The sequence below is a fragment of the Phascolarctos cinereus genome, unplaced genomic scaffold (genome assembly GCF_003287225.1).
Source record: "Phascolarctos cinereus isolate Bilbo 61053 unplaced genomic scaffold, phaCin_HiC Scaffold_4;HRSCAF=312, whole genome shotgun sequence".
Lineage (NCBI taxonomy): Eukaryota > Metazoa > Chordata > Mammalia > Diprotodontia > Phascolarctidae > Phascolarctos > Phascolarctos cinereus.
In genome coordinates, this window is record NW_027555847.1 from 354,925,276 (window position 1) to 354,938,085 (window position 12,810).

A 12,810-nucleotide genomic window follows, 5' to 3' on the forward strand; every position below is an offset into this window, starting at 1 on the left:
CTCCTGGCTGCCACTCTGGGAGGGCATGGCTGGATTGCTAGCATTAATAGACCAGAATATACTAATAATGTTCATCGTAGTTTCAGTGGCAGACTTCTTTTAGGCCACTTTTATAAATTTTAACTTTTGAAAAGAATGAAATGTGACAGATTTCTTTCTTTCTTGCAGAGTTGAACGACAGTGTGACAATGAGTTCCTCAGATAGGATGCAAGCTCTTAGTCTGAAAATTGTGCTGCTCGGCAAAATTTATGCTGGCACACCTCGATTTTTTCCTTTAGGTAAGCAGTGAACATTGGAAATACAGAGCTAGAGATATATACATATAGATGTTAGCATACAACTGCTACAACAGTTTTGGGGTTTTTTTTACTCCCATGGTACCATTGCTATATCTGTGATGTGATCAGTGTTAAAGCTCTAAGAAGGAATGGGATTTCAGAGTACCTCAATGGACCATGCTACATTAATTGTTGCAGGATGTTTTATTTGTATCTGTAAGTTAAGATAGACAATAGGATAAAAATGTTTGCTTAAAACTAAAATTATAATATCTGCTTTTAATTACGTGGTTTTTAAAGTGCATTTACACAGACAGGAGAAAGCAAAATATTTATCAAAAATGTGCAAAATACAGTTCATAAATACGTGATTATTTGTGGATTGCATTTTGCACACTTTTGTCGTGCGTTTGCCACAGATAAGTTTTTTGCACAGTAATCCTATGTCAGGTCCTCTTCCAGCATTTGGTACTGTCACACACGTGGCAGATTTGCACACACCTTTGGGCTAGAGGAGCATTGTTGCTTTAACTTCCAGTTTGCCACTTGAACAATCTCCAGTAAGCTCGCTTACCTTATGAATGTATTTTTGATGGCTAATGTTTCAGTTATATATTATCAAGATGTTGCTGAGGACCATATATATTCTATGATGTTCTAGAAGTCAGAGAAAAGGTGCCTAGGCCATCTCCTACTTGCTGCTTTCCCCAAATAACCTCTTGCCCTGAACATCTGCTCCTATCATATTGTCGTATAAAATAGCATAATATCTGGCTTTTGGGTTGTCCTCTGCTGGACTCTGCACATCTGGAGGGAGGGTGCTCATCCTAGTTACAGGTTTGGATTCCTTACACTGGCATAAAGTCAGCATCATCCCTAGCTTCTCTATAGATTTCAAAACTAGTTTCATGCAGCAGCCTGCATGTCTTCATTACTTTGGAAGTTCTTTGTGGTTCTGTGAAATAGTTCCAACTGTGCTGCATCTTTGCTTTGAAAGTCTTAAGAAAAGATCAAGGAATGTAAAAAAAAAATTGTTACTGGTTACATTGTAGCCGCTGTTGAATAGTGTTTTTATGAGCTTCAACACAAAAGCTATAACTACACTGGTACTACTAATATTGTCATTCCCCAACTAAGGGAATCCATTTAGCAAGTATGAGTTTTCAGTGTCAATTGCCAACCAAAATTTTGGGCCATATTAGTTTGGTTTCTTTGCCATACGTTGAATAAACTTACAGAGTACCACCCTTGCAACACAGCAACTGCTCATCAACCATTATACATCAGGAATTAATGCCTCCTGACAGTTTTCAATAAAAGGATTCCTTGGTAGGGACACTAGACAGAAATTGCCCTGAGATAGATTGTGTTTCCTTTATGCTTCCAGGTCAAAATGAAGGAAACTCCTATCTAGAAGTTTGTTACAGGGCATGTTATTATTGAAGAAAGGATACACCCAGAGGCTATTCCACATACTTTTTTATGGATAGATTTCTTCTGCCAATAAAGCCCAAGCAACAATAAGAACAATGAACTTTCTAAACTTCATCTAATGTAATAGACTAATTAACATTGCCTGTTACTTGTGGATCTTTGGCATTTGTACATTTCTAAAAGTTTCTGAACATTCACTTTCTAAATGAAATTCAAAAAGAAGAAAAAGGACTTTGCTTGAAAGTATGGGTTGTAGAATATGCAGTAGCACCAGATCAAAGTAATGTTTAGCTGTTGCAAGAGACCTCCCACTCCTCGAGAAGCAGCAGCCCACTGCCAAGAAGAACCATCTTTACCTTTGAGACACTGTAGTTCATCTCTTTTGTTGTGAACTTGGGTCCAGTAAAAAATAATTACTCATTATCTTTTAGATTGTCAGTTGTAGAAGGAACTTCATTGATAGACTTATCATCACTGGAATCAGATGGGGGATACTCTTTCTCTGCCTCATTCCTTGCAGTTATAGTATTTAAGTCATCAAATTTCATCATCTAATGGTTCACCTTCAGATGAGTTGGATGGAATATTTCTCATTAGTTTTAAAATCTGTTAGAGAGATACATGCAAAGCTATATCATTATAACAAAATATAAATTCTGAAAATCAGGAAAAAATTAAATTTGTAAAATAATGGAAACTTTGCAATGATGAAGTTTTATTTTGATCTTTAAATACATTCATATTTTATAACCATTTGACATATACTACTGCTGTTTCAAGGTGAAAAGACTAATAATATGAACAAAGACCCAGTAGAAAAAATTTAGGAGCATTTCCTCTTATTTACAAAAAAAACAAAAACAGTATAAAGTAATGTAATGATTCATTTGACCATCTGGTCCTTATCGATAGAACTACTTTTTTTCTTTTGTTTCCTGAAGTCTTTAGAGTACTAAGAAACATTTGTAACTAAGCTATAGAAAAAATTGTGAAGTAGAAACACTTAAGCTTTTTCAAGTTTGATGTGTCAAAAAAAAGTTTGTGTCAGTTGCATGCCTTGTCTTTCTGGTGTTAAAAGCCACTACACTAAGCTGGTATTTATAGGAAATAGTTGGAGAACAAGGTTTTATTTGATTCGCTATTCTTTCTGGTTAACAAATTGATATAGATTTAATAGATTTGCTTTTTAATTTTCAGAGAATTAGAATATAATAAAATAAACAACACTAAAACTCTACTGAACAAAATATAGTGTTTAATTGAGAATTCAGGGTTGTATTAGGAGCTTGAACATTTTTAATACAGATAAAATTTTTTTTTTAGCTAGGCAGTGGAGTTAAGTGACCTGCCCAGGGTAACACAGCTAGTAAGTGTTACGTGTCTGAGTCCGGATTTGAACTCAGGTCCTCCTGACTCCAGGGCTGGTGCTCTATCCTCTGCGCCACCTAGCTGCCCCCTGCAGATAATAATTGCACTAGATTCTAAACATAGGAGTTGTAGATGTTTGGGCCATATCTGTCCTAAGATACAACGTAGAAATAGCCTTATAAAATTATAAATCATTGATAATTAATTATTCATTTATAGTTTTCTCTTAGACTGCAGAAACATTTTTTAGTTATTTGAGCTTTTGGGATTATTGAATTCTTAAAACACATTGTTGTTAAAGACTTAGTACTTTTGATTATTTGTGCCATTATAGGGTGGTATGGTAATAGTTAGGGACTTCAATAACTTTTTAAAGGAATTTCCTTCTAACAACCCTATGACAAGAGATAAAGTATTATTCTCATTTTCATATAAGGACATTAAGTTTCAGGGAGATAGAAAGACTTGGTCACACGAGGAGTAAGTGTTTGAGCCCATGTCTCTTGCCTCTCTAGTCCACTGCTTTTTATACAACTCCATGAAGACCTCACTCTGTCTCAAAGAGTTGTTTACATGTGTGTACACACACACCCACACGCGCACGCGCACACACACACACAAACACACGCACACACTTACGCTCTCATGCATGTAGGAATAAAAAGTTAAAGCTCTTAGATTAAAATGAGGTACCAGCCTAACAGCAGCCCTCTTGTTCTCATTTTTTACTTATTCTCTGGACAGGAATAATTTAAAACTTTTTATTTTAATTTGGTTACAGCAATATAGAAAAACAATACTGTTGACCTAAGTCTGAATTCTATATTTCCTATAGGAGTGATCAGTTTACATTGATTTGTATTCTTGCCTTTTCCTATCTGAATGACCACTGACCTTCATTTACAAGACTTGCTGGGCTTTGGGAACAGAAGAAAGAACTAACCAAAGCAAAAGAGATAAAATGTATATCTTTGACCTTAGGAGCACAAGGCCCTAACAGATTGAGATAACCAGGCACAGAACTATCTGAAAGTATTTGTCCATAGGAGTCTTAATGTTATTTCAAAATTCATACTAATAAATCTATAAGATTAATTTGCAGTACTTATCCATCTTATGAGAGTACTAACTGTTGTCCTATGGATAGTAATTTAGCTGGTTTGTGTGTGCTAAATTCTGAATTATTTGGTTTAATTAAGGAATTGTTTAGTATCTTTGAGAAAAAGCAATGAAATAATCTTTTGAATCAGTTTTGAAGGACTCAATACTCTGATCAGTACAGTGACCAACCGTGATTCTAAAGGACTTATGATGAAACATGCTATCTCCAGATGGACTCAGAGTGCAAATTGAAGCATGTCTGTCCCACCCCCACCCCCCTCTTTCTCTCTCTCTCTCTCTCTTTCTGACATGGCTAATGCTAGAATTTGTTTTGTGTGACTATACATATTTGTCATGGGTTTTATTTTTCTTGCCTTCCCAGTGGGTGGGGGAGAGGAAAGGGAGAGAATTCAGAAATGAAAGAATAAAACAAAATTGAATTTTAAATTTATAAAAGGAATTAATGTAATTTGAACCTTCTTTTTTTTTTACTGGCATAAAAAAATACCTGCTAATTCCAAGTAAGTGACATTAATTTTTCAAGTGTAACCTGTGCTCAATCTAAAAATTTCTCTTTAAAACCTACTCCTAAATGAATAAAGCTGTTTCTGATTTCTTACTGTGTTTTTTTTCCTTTTCAGATTTTATCATACAGTTTTTAGAGCAGCAAGTATGTAACTTGAACTGGGATGTAGGATTTGTGATACAAACAATGCATGAAATAGGAGTACCACTGCCCAGACTTTTAGAAGTATATGATCAGTTGTTCAAATCAAGGGTAAGGAAAAAACAATTGGAATATATTGCCTTTTGTTTGACAGATTTCTAGTACAAAGTCCTATGAGAAATGTGAGAAGATAACTTTCACAGAAGATTTATTTAATGGCACAATTAATGCTATCTCTTCAGTCTGCTAATCTTTTAATAATTAAATGCATTCTAACTCAAAGTGGAATAAGCAATATTCGCAACCAAATTGTAGACTTAAAAGCACAAACTGTGATGGCCACCTTCAATAAAAAAAAAAAAGAGTCAGACTTACTTTGTTTAACTCATTTAAGCTGTTCATTCTTTAAAATTCTTTTCATTGAGTGAAACTTCAGATTAACATTTTATTTTACCCAATTTTTGCCTATTTTTACTCCTAAGGATAAGAACCATACCTGTCTTCTTGATGATCAAAGGCAATGGTTTTGAAATAATAATATCTTAAATTTCTATTAGTTTTTATTTTGCCTTTTTAAAAGCATATTCACACATTATCTTCTCATTTGTTCTTCACAACAACTTTGTGAGACAGGGAAAGCAAGTATTACTGCCCTTTTTGCAGATTAATAAACTCCAGACTGGAGAGAATATGTGGCCTGTCTAGTTTTAAAGAGCTCGTAAGGGACAGGGCTAGATCCAGAACTGAGCCTTGTGCTTTTCCTCAGCCAGTCTATGCAGCAATCCATAGAAAGGTATGGGTTTCCAAAGAGAAGTTAGGATTTTCCCACAGACTCTAGTCAGTGTGGACCTAGGATTCAAACCCTAACTCCCAAATCAATACTCCACCAGGCTGTGCTACCTCAAAACAATCAGAGGACTTGTTAATAATAGTAGTAAATCTAACTTCTTTAGCTGACTTAGATGCTTGATGAAAATGCTTATAGTTCATACTTCTTTGTATGTCTCCTTTCTTTATAGGACCCATTCTGGACTAGGATAAAGAAGCCCTTGCACCTTTTGGATTGTATACATGTATTATTGTCTAGATATGTTGAGAATCCAAACCAGGTGTCTAATTATGAGAGGTAATCAGAAATTATTGAATGTTACAATATGCCAAAAGTTTTTAAAACTCTTAAAATAAAGCTCTTGCAGTAAGAATTTGAGATGGGAAAAGTTGTAAAACTTTTTTCCTTTTGACTGAGTGGATCAGTTTGACACAATACAAATTAACTGCTAAAAATTACTCTGTATTGTTGTAATTGACCTACTCATGCTTGTCTATTAATATTCTTCTGTTCTTAGAAATTTATAAGGAGTACTTGTAAGTAAACTTGTATTTTCAGCCTTTTCACAATACCTTAGTCTTTAAACTAACTCCTCTAATCATGTAGCAATATAGCCCCCTATGATATTTGACTCTGACTATGTATACCCAGGTTGACAAAACTAAATAGGTGCTAATAATGACTTCTAGGCATTCACACTCTTAGCTGATAATTTTTTATTTACATCTCTAACTCTACTCCATGCTAAAAAGAAATAGAGAGGGAAAATAACATGAAACAATCCAATTTTATTTTAATTTTGAAAACTGCTTAAGAAAAATCTGGTTTGTTTCTAAAAATTATCATTGTACCCTCAGCAAAATCATATTAGGGACTGCTGCTCTAAAATTTAAGTTGCTTTTTCATTTTTAATGCTGTAGTATTCCTAATTTCATCTGATTTTATGCATCTGGTCATCATTCTCATTCTCAAAATGGCCACTTTAAAAACCTTAGAAAAATTTATTGACATAAATTACCAAGGATGTTATCTATAAAATTCATTTCCCTTCATTCCCTTGACTTGTTCTTCCTCATTTTCTCCCCGTTTTTGTTTCTAATGTCAGAGATGAGCATAGCAATGTCTAATATGCTGTCCATCCTGTCCCCCCTTTAGATCAAGTACCCTCTTTTACAGAATGATTATTATTATATAATAATATATCATACATTATATGTAATATATTATGTATTATATAATAATAATAATAATTTATTGTATACCTAGAAGTACCTAAAAACTTGAAAGCAACACCACTTACCTGTATTTCCCTAACCTTACTGATTATTTCCCTAGTTTTACTTTCTGTAATTTTATTATTTGTCATTTATTTCTCATGTGCACATTCCATTTTCACTTACCTTTGATTTAAGAAAAAGAAAAAAACACGTGAATATAAGGGCATGTATGAGATGTTTTTAAGGATGTAAACTGATAAACCTGTATTTTTTTTTTTACAGACGACGTTTTACAAATCTCTGTATGGATGCTGTTTGCTGTTATCTTGTTGAACTCCAGTCTATGAGCTCAACCCTAGCAGTACAAGCTAGCACTGGGAATTTTAAATCTCTTCAGGCTAAATTAGAACGACTTCATTGATTACTATGATGGAAATGGACTTTAAATATGTGTTCTTTGAACTGTAAAATAAATGTTCAGATATACGTACCCTAATCCAGAAGAATAGCTGTCCAGAAAACCTAGGGAATTAAGTGCATTATACAATCATTGGATTGTATGGTTTCTGTGTTCTTAACTTTCTGGTACATACAAGTGGTAGAAAGTATGCCAAATGACTTCTTTTTTTACTACTAGTATGTTATGTTAGTCCTTTTAAAAAAATCATTTTTATGCAATTGAAATAACGTGTTGCCAAACTAAAACCTGTTTTGAAGTCTTTTTTTCACACCTCATTATACATAGAGATTAAAGATGGCACTATGTACGTGTGTATGTTTTATACATGTGTCTTATTTGTGATTTTTATAGTTTAAACATTCAGTTATCCTAAAAATATTTATATTTAAGAGATGTTAGCAGAGTTTCTTCCCCACATTGCAGGTGGGAGGTTTGTGGGTATTGATAATATAGTTGATGTGTTGATTAGTGTTGCTGAACTGCTTTTTCTCATCTTTTTTAATCTTTGTTACAACAGTTGGCTTCCTGGAGAAGGCAGGGAAGGAACATGTTTGCAAATTGATTTAATGAAAACGAGACATCAATAAAAATACTATAAATTGTTTCAAAAGAATTATCAGAGCAGGCATCTAGGCCAGTTCCTGAGTGATGATTCAGAGGGAAAGTGAATGGTTTTAGAAAATTCTACAGGGAACTTAAGCTGGAATGACAAAGTGATAGGTTGCAGAGAAGTTAGGCTATTCATATGCCCCCTGGTGGGCAGCTCGGTAGCGCAGTGGATAGGGCACCGGCCCTGAAGTCAGGAGGACCTGAGTTCAAATCCGGCCTCAGACCAAACACTTGACACTTACTAGCTATGTGACCCTGGGCAAGTCACTTAACCCCAATTGCCTAAAAATATAAAAATAATAATAATAACACATATACCCCCTGAAATTTATATATTAAAAGAGACAAGTGACCAAAAAAAAGTCACTCACATTATAATAAATTTCTCCTCACTCCACCACAAGCAAAACAGAGAAACAAGAATACATTTTTTAAAAAATAGCATGTAGCAAATGCAGCCGGATAAATATCAGAAGCAAAAAAGGTAAAAAATAAACTAAGTTAACCATGGAGAGAGCCTCTAATAATCATCATAGTTAATATTTATATAGTACTTTACAGTTAAAGAACTCTACATATGCAGTATGTCACTTGACCTCCCAACCCTTTAAAGTGGTTGGCATTATCCCCATTTTATGATAATTAAACTTAGTCTAATCTTAAGTAAGAGGTTTGTCCATGGTAACACAGTCAAATATAAAAAATTGTATTTGTCTCTTCTGATTCCTAGTACTCAGTTCTTTAAATGATAGCTAAATAATTTAAGTAATAAGTAACACTAAGAAAATCACCAGAGTAAATAGCTGATAAAAATTTTAAAATTATGACAAGAACTGAAGCAAGAAGAAAGAAATAATGGAGAAAATATGAAAAGGTATGTGGTAGACCAGTGGTGTCAAACTCAAATAGAAACAGGCCACTAAATCATGCATAAGGATTTCTGCAGCTCCTTATCAACACAGAAAACCACATGTTAACATGATCTATGTCCTATTAAATTTTTTTTATTAAAATATTCCATAATTACATTTTAATCTGGTTCAGGCCAGAATAAAGCTGCATGTTTGACACCTGTATGACGCTTGGGCTCAGAAAGACGTGGGTTCAAGCCTTTGGTCCAACTCACTGTATGACTATGGGTGAAGCACTTAAAGTTAGTGCCCCAGGTAACTTTAAGAATATAAGTTACGGATGAGTTGCCCATCTTTAGTGGAAGGAATTCCCTACGTTGATCAAATCACAGGAAAAAAAAGACAATATAATAAAAGACCTGAAAAAAGTCAATAGAAGCAATAGGCAAGCTACACTAGAAAGTAATATTGTATATGATGTATATCATTGAAAAAGTCTATAAAATAGAGTTTTAAAGAATGCAAATAAAAATGACAATTTTAAGTAATAGATCAAGAAGTATTAAACCTCTGGCTTGCTGATGTGGAAAATTTAGAAAATTCAAAGATTCTATAGATAATGTTTCAATCAAGAAAATCCTGTAGAGTTAGAAAAAAAAGAATAGGTAAGGATAGGGATAGCAACTGGACCTTTCATTTTATTGGTATAGGGAACTTTCAGATTAAAAAACTTCTGTCTAATTATGCAGACATAGACCTCTGCAGCTTAGAGTTTTATAGTTACCAAAAGCCCTAAAGTTAAGTGCCTTGCAATATTATATAAAGAGAAAAAATTGAAAAGAATGCAAAAATTTACAATTCCACTTGTTTAGATAAATTACAATTACAATTAGAAATACAAAGAAAAAAATAAGCCAAGGGACATTAATCAGAGTCAGTGTACAAGTCAGATCTTTTATTGATGCCTTTTGCTTTTATGTCTTTATTTCTGATTATGCCTCTACTACATCAGCATAGATTTTCTAAAGTTTTGGTCCAGCCACTCTTCTCAACTTGTCATCTTAAATGCTATTTATACTTAATTAGAGCACATCAGAGACAGGTTTTAGAGTTGAACTATTGTTCAGCTGACGTTAATGATGAGATCATTTTAGGAACAGTGACAAATTTGTTCCGTGTGTGTGTGTGTAATCCTACTGGTTTAATTTATTAATGCCCTTGAAATGATGTGGCTTAGTTGGGTCTCATTCCTAGTCTTCACAGATCCTTATATGTAAGAGAAGGAACTTTAAAAACCTGTTGGCCTTACTATACCTCATAGATATGCTGTATTTCTCCCTTTCTCAACTAAACTAGAAAAAAAGCTGTTTTTATTCATTTCTTCCCTTTCCTTTCCTCTCCTCAAACTTGAAATTTGACTTCTAACACTCCCCTCAGGTTTTGTGACACTTCCCTTCCAGTACATCTACTTATCTGATTGCTCCTTTTCAAGTCTTTTATCCTGGCTCTTGATCCATATCATGCCCCCGACTGTGGGTGTTCACCGAGACTGTAATCTGTGCCCTCTTTTTTCTGTATTCTTTTGATGACATCAGTTCCCATGGCTGATTCATAGATCGATATATCCAGCCACATTTTCTCCTGAGCTTCAGTCACGCATCACCAAGTTCCTATTGGACATTTCAAACTGGATGTCCCAAAGATTTTTCAAACACAACATGTCACAGAATCCACCTCTTTCCCAAGCTTTCCTATTTCTGCATAAGGTACCACTATCCTTCAATCTCCCATGTTCATAATCTAAGTGGTTATTATCTTCCAATTCCTCACTCTCCTTCAATCCATATATTTAGTCACCAAATGCTTTGTTCCTATCTTCTCAACATCTCTCACATCTGACCCTTACTCTACTCACACAGGCCACCACCTTAACACCTCTGACCTAGACTCTTGCAATGACCTTTTAATTAGTCTCCCTGCCTTCACATCTCTCCTCACTCTAATGCATCCCACACACAGCTACCAACATAATTTTCTTTAAGAGCACATCTAACCATGTCCCTCCCCTCTTTAATAAACTCCAATAACTCCCTGTTACTTGTAGGCCCAATAAAAACTCCAGTTTTGCTTTTAAAACCCTGCACAACCTCACCCCAACCTATCTTTCCAGCCTCATTATTCATTACTCCTTTTCCTGTACCCTACCACTTAGCCAGTCTGTCCTGTCTGTTCTTCACACCCAGAACTGGCCCTTTTCATGCATGCGATGCATTTTGAAGTAATAGGTAGTCAATACCCAACCTAAGTAAGGAGGAAGAGAGATGCTCTTCATGAATTGCTATTCCCTAGCCTGGTGAACTTACACATTCCCAGGTGCTGAAAGAATTAGCAGGTATGACTGCTGAGCCACTGCCAGTGATATTTGAAAGATAGAAAACAGGATAGATACCATATGACAAGAAAAGATTTTATGTCCCAGTTTTCAGAAAAGGGAAGAGAGCAGAGTCTGCAAACTAAAAAAAACTAATGATGTACCTTAACTGAAAATTCTAGAATGATTCATTAAAGAGATGGTTGATAAACTTCTAGAAAGGGAAATAGTGGCTACAGAGAGCCAACATGGCTTCATCAACAACAGGTCATGTGGGACTAACTTCAATTCTTTTTTGACAAGATTACTAAAACTAGTAGATGAAAGGATTGTTATGAAAAAATGTTATTAGTTTTTGGTAAAGCATCTCACTTTTGTAAAGAAAAGGAGAGATCTGGGTCACATGATAATACATTCAGATCTGTTTGAATGGTCATCATTGCAGGAAATCTTCAGTGGAGAACTGTTGGGATCAACTCTGCTCTTCAATCATTTTATTGATGGCTTAGATCAAGATGATATAATCATGAAATTTGCAGCTGTCACAATGCTGAGATGGATAGAAAGCATAATGAATTAGGGGTTCAGGATCCAAAAGGTTTGACAGACTGGAGACATACTTCATCTGATAAGATAAAATTCAAAAGGGATAAAGTCCTGAACTTGGGTGTATCAAAAATGGATTTCACAAGTATGGAATGGGGACAGTTTTTCTGGATTTAAAAAAAAAAAGAACTGACTTCAGAAAAACTTGGAAAGACTTGTATGGTCTGATGCTGAGTGAAGTGAACAGAACCAGGAGAATATTGTACACGGCAGCAGCCACATTGTGCGATGACTGATATTGATAGACTTAGCCCTTCTCAGCAATACAAGGATCTAAGACATCTCCAAAAGCCTCATGATGGAAAATGCTATCCACATCCAGAGAAACTATAGAGTTTGAATGTAGATCAAAGCATACCATTTGCTATTTTTTTTTCTTCTGTTTTGTTTTGTTTCCTCTTTTTGGTGGTTCCTCCTATTGGTTCTAATTCTTACAACATCACTAATGTGAAAATATGTTTAACTGGAATGTATATGTGTAGCCTATATCAGATTGTGTGCCATCTTGGGGAGAGAGGTAGGGAGGGAGGGGGAGAAAAATGTAAAACTCAAAAGCTTATGGAAGTCATTTTTCATAATAAAAAAAAAGATCTAGGGGGGTCTTAGTAGACTGCAAACTCAATATGAGGCAGCAGTGAAATGAGGCAGCCAAAAAAAGTAATCCAATTTTGGGCTGCATTAAGAAGGATGTGGCTTAGGGGCAGCTAGGTGGCACAGTGGATAAAGCACCAGCCCTGGAGTGAGGAGGACCTGAGTTCAAATCCGGCCTCAGACATATAACACTTACTAGCTGTGTGACCCTGGACAAGTCACTTAACCCCATTGCCTAGCCAAAAGAAAAAAAAAAGGATATGACCTACCGTTATTAGACTTCATCCACAGATTATGTTCAGTTCTGGGCACCATAACTGAATAAAGGATATTGATAAGCTGAAGAGTGTCCAAAGGAGGGCAATCAAAATAGTAAAGGGCCTGATAGATGAATTTGAAGGAACTAGAAATGTTTAAACTGGAAAAG

The 12,810-nt window shown here is 35.0% G+C and overlaps 1 protein-coding gene across 2 annotated transcripts in view; it reads left to right on the forward strand.

Moving 5' to 3' along the window:
* The window catches only part of NUP155 (nucleoporin 155), a 49,063-nt gene extending 41,386 nt beyond the window's left edge, over positions 1-7,677 (forward strand). For both annotated transcript variants that reach the window (XM_020995952.2, XM_020995960.2), the window contains exons 32-35: positions 169-279; positions 4,824-4,960; positions 5,869-5,975; positions 7,178-7,677. In XM_020995952.2, coding sequence (XP_020851611.1) covers positions 169-279; positions 4,824-4,960; positions 5,869-5,975; positions 7,178-7,316 — 494 coding nt within the window. In that variant the 3' untranslated portion in view covers positions 7,317-7,677. The remainder of the gene's footprint in view (positions 1-168; positions 280-4,823; positions 4,961-5,868; positions 5,976-7,177) is intronic.
* The last annotated feature ends 5,133 nt before the right edge of the window (positions 7,678-12,810 follow it).